At 41.3% G+C, this 17884-nt stretch overlaps 1 protein-coding gene across 3 annotated transcripts; it reads left to right on the top strand.

The window, feature by feature from the left end:
* Positions 1-2380: 2380 nt before the first annotated feature.
* On the top strand, positions 2381-11337 carry LOC100357973 (tripartite motif-containing protein 43-like). 3 transcript variants are annotated; one of them, XM_002724027.5, is made up of 7 exons: positions 2381-2557; positions 5745-6159; positions 7066-7161; positions 7912-8142; positions 8816-8838; positions 9296-9393; positions 10756-11337. In XM_002724027.5, exons 2-7 carry the CDS (start codon positions 5749-5751, stop codon positions 11247-11249), a joined length of 1353 nt encoding a protein of 450 aa, XP_002724073.3. In that variant the 5' UTR covers positions 2381-2557; positions 5745-5748; the 3' UTR covers positions 11250-11337. The 3 variants fall into 3 exon arrangements, with proteins under 3 accessions (XP_002724073.3, XP_089167979.1, XP_089167984.1); XM_089311853.1 differs by having other exon boundaries at positions 10687-11337; XM_089311858.1 differs by lacking the exons at positions 8816-8838; positions 10756-11337 and having other exon boundaries at positions 2383-2557.
* Positions 11338-17884: the final 6547 nt, after the last annotated feature.

Below are 17884 nucleotides of genomic sequence, written 5' to 3'. Positions count from 1 at the left end.
CCAGGGTGAAAGTCAGGTCCAATGCTAACTTTCAAGGATCACTAGAAGTGCCTCTAAATTCCTGCCTAACTTTGTCCCCCATCCCTTCTGCATCATCCTAGGTCATATCCCTGAGCTCACACTGCACTTGCCTAAGGGAACGTCTTGGTACTCAGCCAGGCTCTGCAGACCTGGAGCCCCTCTTCTGATGATTTGGGATGGAAGTGGGGGAAATGTGAATGGCACTGTTGTAGGAGTCTCTGGAGACTCGAGGGCCTCTCTCATGTTTGCCTTTGTCAATCTGAAGAGAACTTAAAGCCATGGAGCCCCTGAGCATTTCTGTAGCCATCTAGGGCAGCTGCTGTTACCGAGACTTCCAATAACCTGGCTGTCAGGAAAGGATGTGGCAGTGGCAATTTGAGACTGATGTTTCCACACCACTCTTTCTACTTTGATGTAATTTTTAAAGTTATTATTTGGACATCTTAAAATCATCTTGGATACGTACTGCCGAATCAGCTTTTCCATCACTCAGTATAAAAAAAGAAGTTTTACAAGACACCATCCAAAGTAGAAGGAGCCCTAGAGGCTGAAGAGGGGCACCTTTTCCTCTGGACTGCTCTTAGTGGTTGGTGCTGAAGATGAGGTATTCCTTAAAGAGCAATCTCAAAGGAGGGCTATGGATATCTTGAGTGAAAGCATGAGCAAGAGCTGAGAAAAATGCAATTTCCATACCAGACACTTGGGGTCTTGTGCATTGTTGACTTTTGCCACCCACCCACCCACCCAGAATTCTTACCAAAGTTTAGTTTAAGGGTCTCAAAGTTACAGGTTTACTGGAAAAGATAATAGATCAAGGACTTTTGAGAACATTGCTCTCAAGCAGTCCTATCTTATTTTAACTGGACAGTGGCAAGGATCACAATTGACTAGCCCAAAGAAAGCTGAAACTCAAAATTGCAGCTTTCTGCTCACCTTAATCTCATCTACCAGAACTATCTCTGTAGACCCCAGCATTGTTTTTCCTCTGGGAAAGTGTTGATGGTTATTTCTCTATACAGCACTAGAAGTTAGCATAAAAGGCTTTGAAAACAGAGACAGTAAGCTATCCTTGTTTCCTATCGAAAAACTATATATTATTAGCTGTCAAGGCTATGGAAGCCTGTTCATCAACTCCGATCTTGTTTAGACGAGGCCATATTCAAAGTGGAAGTCCTCTCCTCCCTGAAGAGAAAGGTACTGCCTTATTTGATGGCCCATTCTTTCCGCTGGGATCTCACTCACAAGGATCTTCCAATAAAGTCATTCTTTTTTTTTTTTTGCCATAGTGTCTTGGCTTTCCGTGCCTGAAAAACTCTGATGGGCTTTTTAGCCAGATCTGAATGCTTTAAGACCTGATTCTGAGGTCAGACCTCTCTCTCTCTCTCTCTCTCTGCCTCTCTTCTCTTTGTGTAACTCTGACTTTCAAATAAATAAATATTTAAAATTATATCTTTCTCACATTTTTCTAAGGTATTTCTGTTTTGCTACAATGAAGAGTTTCAGTTATGTTGATCCAAGGAGTCCCTGAGTTGCACTTCTTGGATTTTCTCTCCTGTACTCTCTGAGACTCTTTGGCAGTGCCAGGCAGAGACTCTAGCTTCTTACCTAGCTGTGAGGCCTTGGAGGCTTAGTCTAGAATGTGGGGTGCAGGATTATCATTCTGTGTTGAAGGACAAGGGTGTTGTCGCTTCACAGTACAAAAAATAAATCAATAACTGACAAGTATCAACATGAAAGAATAGAATTAAAGCCACTCTCAGGCTAAAGTATTCTAAATTTTCTGTGACTTTCATTAGTGTATTATATTAACAACATCCTCTTTTGTACACTTTTATTAAAGATTTCTTTATTTATTTGAAAGTAAGAGCTACACAGAGAGAGGAGATGCAGAGAGAGTGAGAAAGGTCTACAATCCGCTGGTTCATTCCCCAATTGGCAGCAATGGCCAGAATGGCGGTGATCCAAAGCCAGGAGCCAGGAACCAGGAGCTTCTTTTGGGTCTCCCACACAGGTTCAGGGGCCCGAGGACTTGGGTCATCTTCTACTGCTTTCTCAGGCCATAGCAAAGAGCTGGATCAGAAGTAGAGCAACTGGGACTGCAGGCAGCGCCTTTACTCACTATGACACAGCTGGCCCCTCTTTTGTACACTTTTATAAAAAAAATTTATAAAAAATTCAAATATAAAATTAGTGTTTTGGAGTATAATGTTGAATCACTGTTGATGGGATGAGGCTTATTGATGTTTGTTTATGGAAATTAGGGAAACTGTTAAACCAATCTTTTTATCCTGTCAAAGAAATCTATTTATCCATTGTAATGGAAACAAAACTAATGGGATTAATTGGGTGTGGTTTTCTGAGACTACATAAAGACCCACAAGGAGCTAAACTCACATTTCCACAGAACAGACAGGGTGGCTTTGGAAGTAGCTCTGGAGACTTGTGAAAGCTGCCACCACCACCTGGAGAGCCCTGAGCAGACTTCATGTCCTTACTTCTACAAGAAGAAGTTGGGGATCACAGAAAGAGTCCTTGGGTGAGTCCACAGCCCTGTTACTTTCCCAAAACAAAACAAAAAAATTTCCAAATTTCAATTTCTCAGCACACTGAATGTATTCCTATGAAATTATGCTATTTTCTTATTTAGGAAAATGATTCCAATTCTCACCGCTCCTCTCCTTCTTAAAAATCTTGGTCTATGTTTTGGAGTTAGAGAGGTGATTAAATTCTATCACTGCAATACTTAGGTGTTTCTGTGTATTACAGCTCAGAAAGTTGTTGTCAGATGCATGTAAGTTTTAAAAAATATGTGTTTATTTATTTGAAAGGCAGAGCTACTGAGAGAGCGAATAAAAGACACTTCCATCTTTGGTTCTCTCTCAAAATGGCAACAATGTCCTAAGGCAGGCCTCATGGAAGCCAGGAAACTGGACTCCACCTGGGTCTCCCACATAGGTAGCAGGGGCCCAAGTACTTGGCGCATCCTCTGCTACTTTCCCAGACATATTAGCAGGGAGCTGTATTGGAAGTGGAGCACCCAAGAACTGAACCATCACTCATATGGGATGCTGGTGTCCCAGGAAGTAGCTTAACCCAATGTAACACAGTGCTAGCCCAATGTGTAAATTCTTGTTTGCTGCAGAGCCTTCATTTTTATTGAAATTAGTTGGTTCTATTTTCTAGATATATGTTGTATTCTAGCCGGATTCTGTCCTGGTTGCCCCTCTTCCAGGCCAGCTCTCTGCTGTGGCCCGGCAGTGCAGAGGAAGATGGCCCAAGTGCTTGGGCCCTGCACCCACATGGGAGACCAGGAGAAGCACCTGGCTGCTGCCTTCAGATCAGTGCAGTGTACCGGCCGCAGCACGTCGGCCGCAGCGGCCATTGGAGGGTGAACCAACGGCAAAAGGAAGACCTTTCTCTCTGTCTCTCTCTCTCACTGTCCACTCTGCCTGTCAAAAAAAATACCTAAAATATATTAAATCATTTGATGAAAGTATTATTGATTTTGAAGAAAATGATATTTTATAAGAAATTTCTTATTTATTCGAAATGCAGAGTGACAGAGAATGAGAGATAGAGTGATACCTCCATCCATTAGTTCATTTGCCAAATGGCCTCTGGAGCAGGGCTGACCCAGGATGAAGCCAGGAGCCCAGTTCTATCTGGGTCTCCCACATTGGTAGCAGGGGTCCAAGTGCTTGGGCCATTTTCTGCTGCTTTTGAGATTCACTAACAGGGAGCTGTGTTGGAAGCCGTCTGATAACTCCAGTCGGGACTCCAATATGGGGTACCCGGGTTGCAAGCAGTACTCAACCTACTACACCCACAATGCTGGCCTCAAATTTTCAGTTTTATGACTTAAAGAATCCAGAAATTGACTGGCTGTGCAGAATAGTAACAGTGGTGACCATGAAAAGTATTAGAAATGAAAGGAACATTAACAGTCATGTGCAGCATAACCATATTCCAGTCAATGAGAGCCACGTACATTATGATGCCTTCAGATTATGAAGCAGCTGAAAGTTCCTGTCACCTGGTTTACCCACTGCAGACATCTTCACATTCTATCAAAACACATCACTTGTGTATGTGATGTAGTTGGTGTAAAGAAACACTATATGAAAGTACAGGTCATTATGTACAATAACATATGATAAGGATAACAAATCACAGTTCCAGGCTTATGTACTATACTATAATTTCTACCATTATTATGCTGAGTGCTCCTTCTGTGCATAAATGAAAACTGCACCAGAAAACAGCCTGCTGTCTTACCCTGGCAGCAGCTTCCTGCATCTCATGTTTACCTTATTCCTTGATTGCATCAATAGGCCACGTGGAATGATTGTCTAAACCACCAAGGTGATGTAAATTTATAATGTTCACAGTGACATCATGACCTAAATAGACACTTCTCAGATCATTGACCTGTGATTAGAAGACTCCTGATTTTACTTACTGGTACCAATATGAGGACCCAGGGGCCAACATTGCGGCATAGCAGGTAAAGCTGCTGCCTCCCATAGGGGAGCCAATTTGTTTCCAGGATGCTCCATTTCTGGTCTAGCTTCCTGCTAATGACCTGGGTAAAGCAGTGGAAGATTGCCCTGATGTTCAGGCTCCAACTATCCACATGGCAGACTTGGAGAAAGCTCCTGGCTTCCACCTGGCTTAGTCCTGGCCATTATAGCCATTTGGGGAGTGAACCAGCAGATGGAAGATCTCTCCCCCTCTCTCTGAAGGACCACATATTAGGAAAATACATAGTTAAAACCACGGTCTATTTTCTGGTGCTCATTGTGATAATAGATTTAGTACTGTGAAGTGGTGCTTGGTATTAGTTTTACAAACTTAGAAATATAGCTATGGGGCTGGTACTGTAGCACAGTGGGTTAATGCTCTGGTCTGCAGCACCAGCAATCCTTATGGGTGCCGGTTCAAGTCTTTGCTGCTCCACCTTCAATCCAGCTCTCTGCTATGGCCTGGGAAAGCAGCAGAAGATGGCCCAAATCCTTGAGCCCTGGCACCCATGTGGGAGACCCAGAAAAAGCTCCTGGCTCCTAGCTTCAGATCAGCTCAGCTGTAGCTATTGTGGTTATTTGGGTAGTGAACCAGCAGATGGAAGACCTCTCTCTTTATAGTTCTACCTCTCTCTGTAACTCTTCCTTCCTTCCTTCCTTCCTTCCTTCCTTCCTTCCTTCCTTCCTTCCTTTCTTTCTTTCTCTTTTTCTCTTTTTTTTTCTTTCTCTCTCTCTTTCTCTCTCTTTCTTTCCTTCCTTCTAGATTTTTATTTATTTATTTGAAAGTCAGAGTTACAGAGAAAGAGAGAAAGAAAAAGTGGTCTTCCATCTGCTGGTTCACTCCCCGGTTGGCTGCAACAGCTGGACTGTGCCAGCCCCTATAATTGACTTTCAGAGCATGCAGAGACCACTCTATAAGTCAGAATTGGGTCAAAGTCTCAAGCTCAGAACATTTGGATGAAAGTCCACCTCAACAAAACGGAATTTCTTTTTAATCTGAGAGACAAGGGTAGGATGTATGGTGCCTACTCTTAGGCAAAATCAGACCTGAGAGCTCTCTGTATATCAAGTTTCGCTCTTCCCCATGCAAAATTCAAACCCTTTGACATCACACAAACTAATGACTGAACAAGCACCTGTTTCAGATTTTCCTTTGGTCTCTGTGTAACAAAGTAGAATAAACTTTGAATTCATTTCCCTTAGGAAAATGGACTCAGGCTTCCCACACATCTTACAAAAAGAACTCTCTTGCTTCATCTGCCTAAACTTCATGATGGACCCGGTCACCATCAGCTGTGGGCACAGCTTTTGTAGGCCCTGTGTCTGCCTTACCTGGGAAGAAGCCCAAATTCCTGCCCGCTGTCCAATATGCAGGGAACCTTCACGACAGGAAGATTTCAAAACCAATATTCATTTGAAGAACCTAGTTTCCATTGCCAGACAAGCTAGTCTCCAGCAGTTCTTCGACTCTGAGGAGGGCATGTGTGGGACCCATAAGAAGATGAAGAAGATATTCTGTGAAGAGAACCAGAGCCTGCTCTGTGTGCACTGCTCTGATTCCCCCGAGCATGAGGCTCACAGACACCGCTCCATTAGTGTGGCTGCTGAGGACTACAGGGTAAGTGATGCTTCTGGGAGCACTTCGAGTGCTGGAGGACGGCAGGCTCAACTCGTAATGAAAATGAAGTTCGTGACGAGGATTAACTCACTCTTCTCTGAATGCCAGGTTCTGTTCTAGATAACAACAAAGAAATCAAAATACAAATGTGTTTACAGATGGATATTTAGCCTCATGGTTAAGACACCCACATCCCATATTTGAGTACCTGATTCAATACCTTGCGCTGTCTCTTAATTCCAGCATTCTGCTAATATGACCATGGGAAGCAGCAGTAAAGGCTCAATTAGTGGGGTCCCTCTAACCCAAGTGGCAACATGGATGGAATTCCTGGCTTCTAGCTTCTGTCACACTTATGCCTATCTGTGTTGGAGATCTAGGCTTTGAAGCAGTGAACAGGAATACTCTTTATCCCTCATTGCCTCTTAAAAAATTTTTTTTAAATTGAATATTGTTGCTAGAGTCAGCTGGGGGACAGACACTCAATTGTCATTATAATATTTTGGTAAAACACAATGGTCAAGATCAGAGAAGAGTATTAGGCTACTAAAGCAAGTTCCAAAAGATTCAATAGTATTTACGAATCCTCCTGAAATAAATAGGATCATATGCTTCGGAATAACAGGGGAAAAGCATTAGTAGATCCAAATTCTGATGTAAGATGCCATATTAAATATTAACATTGCTTTTTTATCAACTTATTTGTGAACATACTTGCATTACATTTTGTGCATCTGTAGTTTGAAATATAACATTGACAATTACAAAGGCAAAAAGGGAGGTATTATGATCCTTTTACTTTCACTAATGTTCTTTTCTCTAAAAGTAGTTGATTTTCTCCCTTATTATGGGTCCCAAATACAAGTCTGCTTGCTTCTCTGGTGTTCAAATTCAATTCTTTCACAGGAGGAGCTGGTAAAGAAAATGAGACTCTTATGGGAAAAGATCCAAGAAAATAAGAAAAATCTGAATGAGGAGAGCAGAATAATCACCCAGTGGATGGTGAGTACTGAGTATGCCTCAGAGGCAACCTGAGACAGATCTGTTAGAAACTTGGACATTCATCAAAGAGCTAAAAGTTTCTCAGGGAAGATTTTATGATGATCTGGTGGTGAGTACCCTGCTGATCAGATAGAATGGTGGAGCTATGCAGTAGAAAGGTTTCATACTTAAAAATTATTAAAAAGAACTTCAAAATATATACTTATTTTTTTTAATTTGAAATACAGAGATCATCAATTCCTTGTTCACTCCTCAAATGCTGACAACAACTGGAGTTCCCTGGGTTATGACAAAACCAGGAGCCCAAAACTCAATCTGGATTCTCCACATGGGTGGCAGGAACCAAAGTAATTGGATCATTACCTTCTGCCTCCCAAGATGGTCATTAGCAGGAAGCTGGAGCCCAAAGTGTAACTTGCTTGAATTTCAACCCAGGCACTTGATAGAAGATGTAGGTGTCTACCTCTTCCTCCTAAAGATTTTTTCACTAGTGCAGAGATCTGAATGTTGCATATAATTACTTATGGATAAACGATAAATCTGAACAACTTGCACACAGTCTATCAGACCTGAGAGAATATATTTTAAAGAAATTATCAATGAACTTATGGCCTATGAGAGGTGAAGGACATCAACTTATGTACATAGCTTATTGGCAGAAGTTTTGTGTAAAAGTGAATATATGAGTTTCAAATGGAGACAGATGAAGTCGTCCTGGTTATGTGACTGGGGAAATCTTTGTCCCTGCAGTGGTATGTGTCTCTGCACAAACAGATTATCAGGGCATCTTATAAAATGCTGCATCCAGTTCCCCATGAAGATGAAAGACGACACACTCAGACACTTATAAAGGAACGGAATAAGATTTTCCAACAGCTTAAGAAAAGCAAAGCCAAAATGATTCTAAAGAAGAAACAGCTAAGAAAAATGTGCAAAGAACTGATGAAAATGTACCATCAACCAGATGGGGAGCTGCTCCAGGTAAGAAATGAGGACATGCATGAGGAGAATTATACTATCTCAAGCCCGTATCTTTGACTACATTATTCAGTACCATATGTGTATCTGTGCCCACTAAATAGTATATATATTAATCAGTATTATTTAGGTGGGGAAATATCTCAAGTGTAAATAACATAGACACCCAATAACTCCTGTTCCCCCTGTGAACAAACACGCTATCCAAAATTGTTACAGTAGATTCCCTCGGGAATATTTTCTTCTGAGATTTGCCTTTTGTATGTCATTTCTTTAGAGATATAAAGAATTATTTTTCCCAGAAAAGCCATATTAGCCTCCAGTTGGGCAATTCAGAGACATTTGGAAGAAGTCATTATTTCCCCTTTCAGTCTGAATGTCCTTAGTTGCAGTTGCCTTTAACATGAAGCATGTTACCCTTTGGAAACAAGCTGTGGGGCTGGGGATTTGGGGCAATGCAGTCAGAATTTCTCTCTCATTGCAGAGTCTGAATTCATTACAACTTGATTGTGTCAATATAGTGGGAGGGGATTTTCTTTGTATTTGAAAAAGGAAACAAATTTATGAGGGTGGTTGGGATGATTGTGGTTGGTAGTTTGCCAGACTCAAGGCCTGGATAGGTAGGCAGAATAGCCCTCTTCTAATGAGATCTAAGCTTTTCTGTTTCTCTTGGCAGGATTTGGGAGACATGTTAACAAGGTATGCTTATCCTCAATATAAATTAGGGCACTATTAGAATTATGAGAGAGACCAAGCTGTTACCAACAAAGTAAAGACAGTGTTAGCAAAGATACGCCACCTTTTGTGTTTGTTTTACTGAATATATTTCCTTTGCCAAAAATAAGCCTTTCTGTGGCAGAGGGATATGTATAGCTGTTTCTAGAAGAAAGCTACCCATGCTTTTAGATTTCAACTTACAGCCATACTATAATGCAGGGAGTAGATTTTTCAGCCGGAAAATGAAGGAAGTAGGAAAAGGAAGAAAGTGAAGATTCCCTGAAAATGGCACAAGCTCAGTTCATCAGTGTGGTTTTACACTACAATATCAGAAAACGGATTTGATGTGGACTTTTAAGTTCTGTGATTAAATGTTTTATTAAACATTCTGATGAATTATTGAGTATGTGAAACATCAATTTCTTATTCTTTCTTCTAGGTGTGAGTCACTACAGCAGCCTGTGCCCCAGCCTGTGAACCCAGAGCTCAAGGCTCAACCTGTCACTGGGCTGATAGACAGGCTCAGGCACTTCCAAGGTGAGTGTCAGCTCTTCGGAGAGATTACTATACAATGCTTCTCAAAAATGTCATCTGTGAGCAATCTTTGCCTCTTAATCTTTCATCCAGGGGATGAAAGAGGGGAACAGTCTATTAGTAGGCATTTATAATTGTATTTGGTAGTGTAATTCTCATGATATTGGGAGAAAAAAATGAAAGCTGGCATAATGGTAAACATTAATTAGTCCTAACCAAAAAAATCTTTTGAGGAAAGGAAACTCAAAAGAGGGTTCCTTGAGCCATGGAACATGATAATAGGCAATGTCACTTGGTCATCAACTCAAACTAATGGAATGTAAATCAAAGAATTTCAGTTTCAATGTCATTACTTATGTCAATAGGACCATTATTTTATATTTAAAAATATGGCCTTCAATTTTCTCAGCAGTTGAATTAGCAACATACATGAGATTAATTTAAAAATACATGAATAAACATAAATAAACATAGAAAATCCTTTAGGTACAAACATAATAAAGTAAGTTGTTGGTTCATGAGGTAATACATAGAACTCCATAGCACACCTAAAGCTGGAGGGCTATTTAGTAGAAGAAGGAAGACTGGAGCAGCTGCACCAAGGTGTGTGAGGCAGAAAACTCTCAGTGGGGTCCATTACTCAGAAGTTATATTTATACTTTCTTAAACACAAATTTTCTTGTTTAACGGGCATATCAAAAAATCCGTGATAAAGTGATTGCCATTTTCAGGTCTGAGATGTTAGTTTTCACCTGAGAAGAGGTAGAGGAAACTCGGATCTGAAGTGGAGCAGCCGGCCCTCGAACCAGCGCAAATATTGGATGCTGGAGCTTCAGGCCAAGGCATTAACCCATTTAGCCACAGCGCTGGCCCCAACTTCTTGCTTTTTTAAAAAATATATATATTTTATTTATTTGAAAGAGTTAGAGAATTAGAGAGAGAGAGAGAGAGAGAGAGAGAGGTCTTTTTCATCCACTGGCTCACTCCCTAAATGACCACAATGGCCAGAACTGAGCAGATCTGAAGCCAGGAGACAGGAGCTTCTTCCAGGTCTCCCACGTGGGTGCAGGGGCCCAAGGACCAGGGCCATCCTCCACTGCCTTCCCAGGTGCATTATCAGGGAGTTGGATTGGAAGTGGAGCAGCCAGGACTTGAATAGGTGCCCATATTGGATGGCTGCCCTTCAGGCCAGGGTTTTAACTCATTGTGCCACAGTGCCAGCCCCTACTGGTTGGTTTTTAATTTGTTATATTTCCAGAGTTATCCCACTAATCTTCATTTCTTATAATTCTCTAGGTAGACTCTGTTATCTCAAAGAAAAGTTTAGGACTGATTGTGACTGGAATATTATGTTCTTTCCAACAGTGGAAATTTCCTTCGATAATGAAATAACCAATTATGTCATGCTCCTTGGCCATGTGAGAAGGTTAATGTTTGGACAGGACAATCAAGACACATCTCCACATTCTGATGACATCTCTGACTATTTTGCTGCCTGGGGAGACCAGAACTTCACCTCTGGGAAACATTACTGGGAGCTGGAAGTGAATGACTCTTGGGACTGGGCTCTAGGAGTCTGCAAGGATTCCAGCATCAGGAAGAAGGGCACACTGATTGGATCTGAGGACATATTTCTTCTTCTGTGTATGAAGGAGGATAATCATTACAGAATCTTAACCACTTCCCCAATGTTTCCTCACTATGTAGAGAAACCTATGAGCAGAGTTGGTGTGTTTCTTGATTTTGAAAATGGAAGTGTGAGTTTTGTGAATGTTGCTAAAAGTTCCTTCATATGGAGGTACCCTGCCGGCTCCTTCAATTTCCCTGTCAGGCCCCTTTTTTTCACTGGCTGTACATGATCAGGGGTCATTCTGGGACCTGGCTGGATGCCTGAGATCACCATATCTGAAGAAGTCCTTCTCAAGTGAAATAAACAGTATCATACTTCACTGTCTTAAGTTTTTTTCTACTTTATAATTGTAACTTCATTTTATGTTATTAAATATGAAGACAATGTGAATGCAAAATTCAATGGTTTGAATTTTATTAATTAAATCATGTTTTATTATTCATTATCCAGAACATATGCTGTGGTTGCCTACTGCTTTCTGAGCTTGTAGTGGTTGAAATACACATGGATGTGTGACTCCAAAGTAAGTTCTACAGGAGCACAATTTGCACATCTGGACCAGATCTGGTTACCTGCAGTGCAATGTCAATTTAAAGTCTTCTTGGTCCTATAAATATTGCTCCTTGGTTCACCCTCAGTAGAAAAAGCAGCCCACATCCTTTAGAGAGAATTCTCCCTGAGCCAAAAGAATTTAGCCTGCCCAAAAGAGCTAGTACTTTTCATTTATGGTATATGAGTCAAAACTTGAAGGAAATGACTGTTCTGTAGTCAATGCAGTATTTCCAGCAGGCAGCATAATGGTTAGATTGTAAGGAGAATTATCAAATACTTGAATGATAAAACTAATGGATGAGATAATTATCTTATCTGAAAGAAGAGTTTTGCTATTTAAGAGAGTCATTTTCGGTTAATGTTTCAAATTTCAGAGATTGAGGTTGACTTGTAAACTTATTGAAATAAGTGAGCTTCCTTAAATCTTGATCCATGCTTCATTGTTTTTGAAGTATTCTCACATGTTGGGGGAGTCAAAGAGTACCAGGGCTCTAATAGTGTGTCATATAGAAGTGAATGTGTGTGTTAGTCAACATTCTCATACATTACTTTAAATCATCCCGTGGCAGATGAGATGGAAGGACAGAAGAGGTGGCATGTACCAATGTCATTTCACTAGTCCAAGTGATCAATTTCAGTTCATAATCGATCACACTGATAGGTCTAAGAGTCAAAGGGATCACACAAATAAGACTAGTGTCTGTTGATACTAGCTGATAGAATAAAAAAGGGAGAGAACAATCCATCATGGGAAGCAGGATACACAGCAGACTCATAGAATGGCAGATGTCCTAAATAGCACTCTGGCCTCAGAATCAGCCCTCAAGCCATTCAGATATGGCTGAAGAGCCCATGAGAGTATTTTAGGCATGGAAAGCCAAGACACCCTGGAAAAAAAAAAAAAAAAGAAGACCTAAATGGAAGATCTCTGCGAGTGAGATCCCAGTGGAAAGACCGGGTCATCAAAGAAGGAGGTACCTTTCTCTGAAGGGAGGAGAGAACTTCCACTTTGACTATGATCCTGTCAGAATAAGATCGAAGTGGGCGAACTCAAAAGGCTTCCATAGCCTTGGCAACTCATGACTAGAGCCTAGGGAGATTACTGATGCCATAAACAAGAGTGTCAAATTGTTAAGTCAACAACAGGAGTCACTGTGTACTTCTCATGTGGGATCTGTCCTTAGTGTGTTGTCCAAGGTGAACTAATGCCATAACTAGTACTGAAACAGTATTTTACACTTTGTGTTTCTGTGTGGGTGCAAACTGATGAAATCTTTACTTAATACATACTAAATCGATCTTCTGTATATAAAGATAATTGAAAATGAATCTTGATGTGAATGGAATGGGAGAGGGAGCAGGAGATGGGAGGGGTGTGAGGGGGAGGGAAGCCATTGTAATCCATTAACTGTACTTTGGAAATTTATATTTATTAAATAAAAAATTCTAAAAAAAATTTTAAAAAAAGAAAAAAAAGAAATGCAGACATGATTTCCTACAGTCATCCCAATACCCGATCAAACACTAATTCATTGATTTTTTGTTTTAACTGTTCTGTTGTCACCCTTCAGTGTATGTTCACCAATGCATTTCCACCAGAACATAGTGCAAAACATAGTAAGTTCTTTTCAATGAAAAAAAAAATGTCTAAAGTTTGTTAGACATTGCTGTTGGCCATTCATGCGAATGAGTGTGAGCTATGGCTGTGAAGAAGTCACTTACATCTTCTTTGCCACAATTTCATCATTCACTAATCCTAGTCACAGTTTAAAGAGTTTACATTTATTAGATACACCATGAAGCTTACATAAAACTGCCTTCTATATACTTTATGTTTTAAAAGATTTATTTATTTTATTTGAAGGGCAGAGTTAGAGGCAGAGGCAGAGAGACAGAGTGGTCTTCCATCTGTTGGTTCACTCTCCAGATGGCTGCAACAGCCAGAGCTGCACCAATCCGAAGCCAGGAGCCAGGAGCTAGGAGCTTCTTCTGGGTCTTCCATGTGGGTGCAGGGACCCAAGGTCTTGGGCCATCTTCTACTCCTTTCCCAAGCCATAGCAGAGAGGTGGATCAGAAATGGAGCAGTGGGGACTCTAATCAGCCCATATGGGATGCCAACACTGCAGGTGGCCACTTTACCTGCTATGCCACAGCACCGGCTCTGCAGTCTATATACTTTAAATATAAAATACCTATATCCAATAGTTACCATGAAGAAATTGAGCCTGTCTAGTTTTTTAAATTTACCAGAGATAGAGAGTGCTGTAATGAACTGATTTACTCCTCAAAGCCCACAGTGGCTAGGGGCCCAAAAACAAAGCCAGGAATTCATTCTAGGTCTCCTATGTGGGCAGCATAAATTCCATTACTAGAGATATCACCACTTCCTCTAAGTGTCACCATTAGCAGGAACCTAGAATCAGAGTTCAGAGCTGGGCTTTCCACACAGATCCTGTGATATGGCATGCAAGCACTTTATTTAGTGAGATAACTGCTAAGCAAAGCAACAGCCACTAACAAGAGTAGTTTGAGGGGCTGGCACTGTGGTGTAGTAGATTAAACTTCCACCTGGGGCACTAGCATCCCATATGGGCACAGGTTCAAGTCCCAGCTGCTCCACTCCCAATCCTACTTTCTGCTAATGCCTGGAAAAATGGTAGCAGATGGCCCAAGTACTTGATCCCGTATAGCCATGTGGAAAACCTTGAAGAAACTCCTGACTTTGGATTAGCCCATCTCTGGTCATTGCAGCCATTTGGGGAGTAAACCAGGGGATGGAATACCTTGCCCTCTGTCTCTCCCTCTCTTTGTAAATCTGCCCCTCAGATTAATAAATAAAGTTTCTTATTAAAAAAAGAGTAATTTGAGCCCTTTGAGATTATATATCCAACATGGGTGCTCTTATCTGTGTGATATGCTCTCTCTGCTGAAATGGTATAGATAATGCAGCAACCCGCTAATGATTGTTGACAATCTGATTGCCCAGTCCAAGTAAAGTGTTTATCCTGGGTCCAGTGCTATGGAGAAGTAGGTAAAGCTGTGGCCTGCAGTGCCGGCATTCCTTATGAGAACTGGTTCAAGTCCTGGCTGCTCCGCTACTGAACCTAATGGCCGCCATGGCCGGAGCTGCACCAATCCGAAGCCAGGAGCCAGGTACTTCCTTCCGGTCTCCCATGCAGGTGCAGGGACCCAAGCACTTGGGCCATCCTCCTCTGCCTTCCCAGGCCACAGCAGAGAGCTGGACTGGAAGAGGAGCAACTGGGACTTGTACCCGACATCCCAACCGGGACTAGAACCCAGGGTGCCAGCGCTGCAGGTGGAAGATTAGCCAAGTGAGCCATGGCACCAGCCTAGATTCTTAATCACTGAGCTAAATGCCCATGCCAAAAAATAAAAACACAAATGGTCAGATTTCAACAAATTTACTTAAATGATGTAACTGCCATTCACTTGCAATTCATAAATCAAGTAGCTTTGCTGAATATGGCAGAACAGTTGTTTTCTGTAATGTAGCTTGCACAGGAACAGGAAAACAGCATAACAAAATATGTCACCTGGTAAACATCAGATTGCTTTTCTTAGGAAATCATAGTGGGCTTCCTTATTTGGCCGGTTACAACTGACCTGTTTGGACATTTGACTGTTTTCTCTCTCTCTCTCTCTCTCTCTCTCTGTCAGTTTTTTCTGTCTTTCAGAAAATCAAGCAAACACCTAAGTTTTGGGTTACTCCCTAAGTAGATTGCTGTAACACTTATTTAACAGATGGGATAATTTTTTTTTTTTTGCTTTCAGACTTTTATTTAATGAATATAAATTTCCAAAGTACAGCTTATGGATTACAATGGCTCCCCCCCCACACAACTTCCCTCCCACCCGCAACCCTCCCCTTTCCCACTCCCTCTCCCCTTCCATTCACATCAAGATTCATTTTCAATTCTCTTTATATACAGAAGATCAGTTTAGCATACATTAAGTAAAGATTTCAACAGTTTGCTCCCACACAGAAACATAAAGTGAAAAACACTGTTTGAGTACTAGTTATAGCATTAGATCTCAATGTACAGCAGCACACTAAGGACAAAGATCCTACATGAGGAGTAAGTGCACAGTGACTCCTGTTGTTGACTTAACAAATTGACACTCTTGTTTATGGCATCAGTAATCAACCTAGGCTCTTGTCATGAGCTGCCAAGGCTATGGAAGCCCCCTGAATTCACTGATTCTGATCATATTTAGACAAGGCCATGGTCAAAGTGGAAGTTCTCTCCTCCCTTCAGAGAAAGGTACCTCCTTCTTTGATGAACCATTCTTTCCACTGGGATCTCACTCGCAGAGATCTTTCATTTAGGTTTTTTTTTTCCCCAGAGTGTCTTGGCTTTCCATGACTAAAATAGTCTCATGGGCTTTTCAGCCGGATCCGCATGCCTTAAGGGGTGATTCTGAGGCCAGAATGCTGTTTAGGACATCTGCCATTCTATGGGTCTGCTGTGTATCTCACTTCCCATGTTGGATCATTCTCTCCCTTTTTTATTCTTCAGCTAGTATTTGCAGACACTAGTTTTGTTTATGTGATCCCTTTGGCTCTTAGTCCTATCATTATGATCAATTGTGAACAGAAATTGATCACTGGAACTAGTGAGATGGCATTGGTACATGCCACCTTGATGGGATTGAATTGGAATCCCCTGGTATGTTTCTAACTCTACCATTTGAGGTAAGTCAGCTTGAGCATGTCCTGAATTGCATATCTCTTCCCTCTCTTATTCCTACTCTTACATTTAACAGCGATCATTTTTCAGTTAAGTTTCAGCACTTAAGAAGAATTGTGTATTGATTACAGTATTCAACCAAAGGTATTAAGTAGAACAAACAAAAAAAAATACTAAGAGGGATAACATATCAAGTTGCTCATCAACAGTCAGGGTGAGGGCTGATCAAGTCACCGTTTCTCATAGTGTTCAATTCACTTTAACTGTCTAAAATTTCCATGGTAAGATGGAATTTCCCCCAATTTTTTCATTTATTTATTTGAGTGGTGGAAAGAGAGAAGGAGTGCTTCCATCAGCTAGTACACCCTTAAGTGCCTGCAATTTTCCCCACTGTGGCAGCAACAAAGAGCCAGAAAATGAAATCCACATCCCCTAAGTGGGTGGCAAAGACCCAATTACTTGAACCTTCAGCACTGCCTTCTACATAATTGGGATGCTCGAATCAAGCGTAAGAAGCCAAGTATGCAACACAGGGACCATACTGTAGGACAAGAAGTTTTAACCAGATTGTTAACCACAGGGCCAAATACCTGCCACTAACTTTGTTAGCTATCTTACCTTTCCTTCAAAAGCCAAAGGTGGTGCTAGCATTGCAGAACAAAGCGTTAAGCCACCACTGACAATGCTGGTATCCCAATGAGTGCTGGATCGAGGGACTGCTCCACTCCTGATATAGCTCTCTGCTAAGGCACCTGGGAAAGCAGCAAAATAATACCCAAGTTCTTGGACCCCTGATACCCAGCTGAGAGGATTGGGTGGAGTCCCAGGCTATTGGCTTCAACCTAGCCAGCCCTGACCATTGCTGCTGTTTGGAGAGTGAACCAGTAGGTGGTAGACTTTTTCTCTCTCTCTCTCTGTAACTTTGCCTTATGCAAATTAATAAATGTTTTTTAAAAATAAAAACCTAGAGGCCAATGGACTACAGTATAATGAACTTTCAGATTATGTACAGGACTCAACTGGAAGAATATCTTTTTTTATATGGGATGTTTCATCATTATTTTATTTAATACAAGTAAAAAGAAAATATATTTGTGAAAAATAAGCAGAACATTTAGAGTAAGCTGCAAGTGGAGGGAAATATATTTTTGATGTGCCAAGAGATCAAGGGCAATTGTTTCCTTCAATTCAGTCTTGCAAAAAGTAAGGGACAGCGACAGATTTGAAAGCATTCCCTGGGGCAGGTATTTGTTTCAGAAATTAAGATCGTGCTTGGAACACCCACATCCCATGTCAGAGTACCTGGTTCAAGTCTTGACTTCTCCACTTCTGATGCAACTTCCAGCTGATGCACAGTTGAGGAAGCAGCAGGTAATGGCTTGAAAACTTGGGTGTCTGCCACTCACATAAGGACCCAGACTGAGTTCCAGGCTCCTGGCTATGGACTGGCACAGCCCTGGCTGCTGCAGGCATTTGGGAAGTGAACCAGAAGGTAGAAGATCTCTCCATCTCCATCTCTCTCTCTCTCTCTCTCTCTCGGCCTCTGTGTGTGTGTGTCTGTCTCTAATTGTCTCTCTGTCTTTAAATAAAAATAAAAATAAAT

This window comes from Oryctolagus cuniculus, chromosome 1 (assembly GCF_051225735.1).
Source record: "Oryctolagus cuniculus isolate XC-2025 breed Fujian yellow rabbit chromosome 1, ASM5122573v1, whole genome shotgun sequence".
NCBI classification, from domain to species: Eukaryota; Metazoa; Chordata; class Mammalia; order Lagomorpha; family Leporidae; genus Oryctolagus; species Oryctolagus cuniculus.
Note: the sequence above shows the minus strand (reverse complement) of the source record. Positions and strands in the feature narration are given on the sequence as shown.

Coding starts and splice junctions, on each gene's coding strand:
- LOC100357973 (XM_089311853.1), top strand. CDS start 5,749: ATGGACTCAGGCTTCCCACACATCTTACAAAAAGAACTCTCTTGCTTC. Junction 7,162..7,911: donor GAATAATCACCCAGTGGATG/GTGAGTACTGAG, acceptor TTGTCCCTGCAG/TGGTATGTGTCTCTGCACAA. Junction 9,394..10,686: donor CAGGCTCAGGCACTTCCAAG/GTGAGTGTCAGC, acceptor ATAATTCTCTAG/GTAGACTCTGTTATCTCAAA.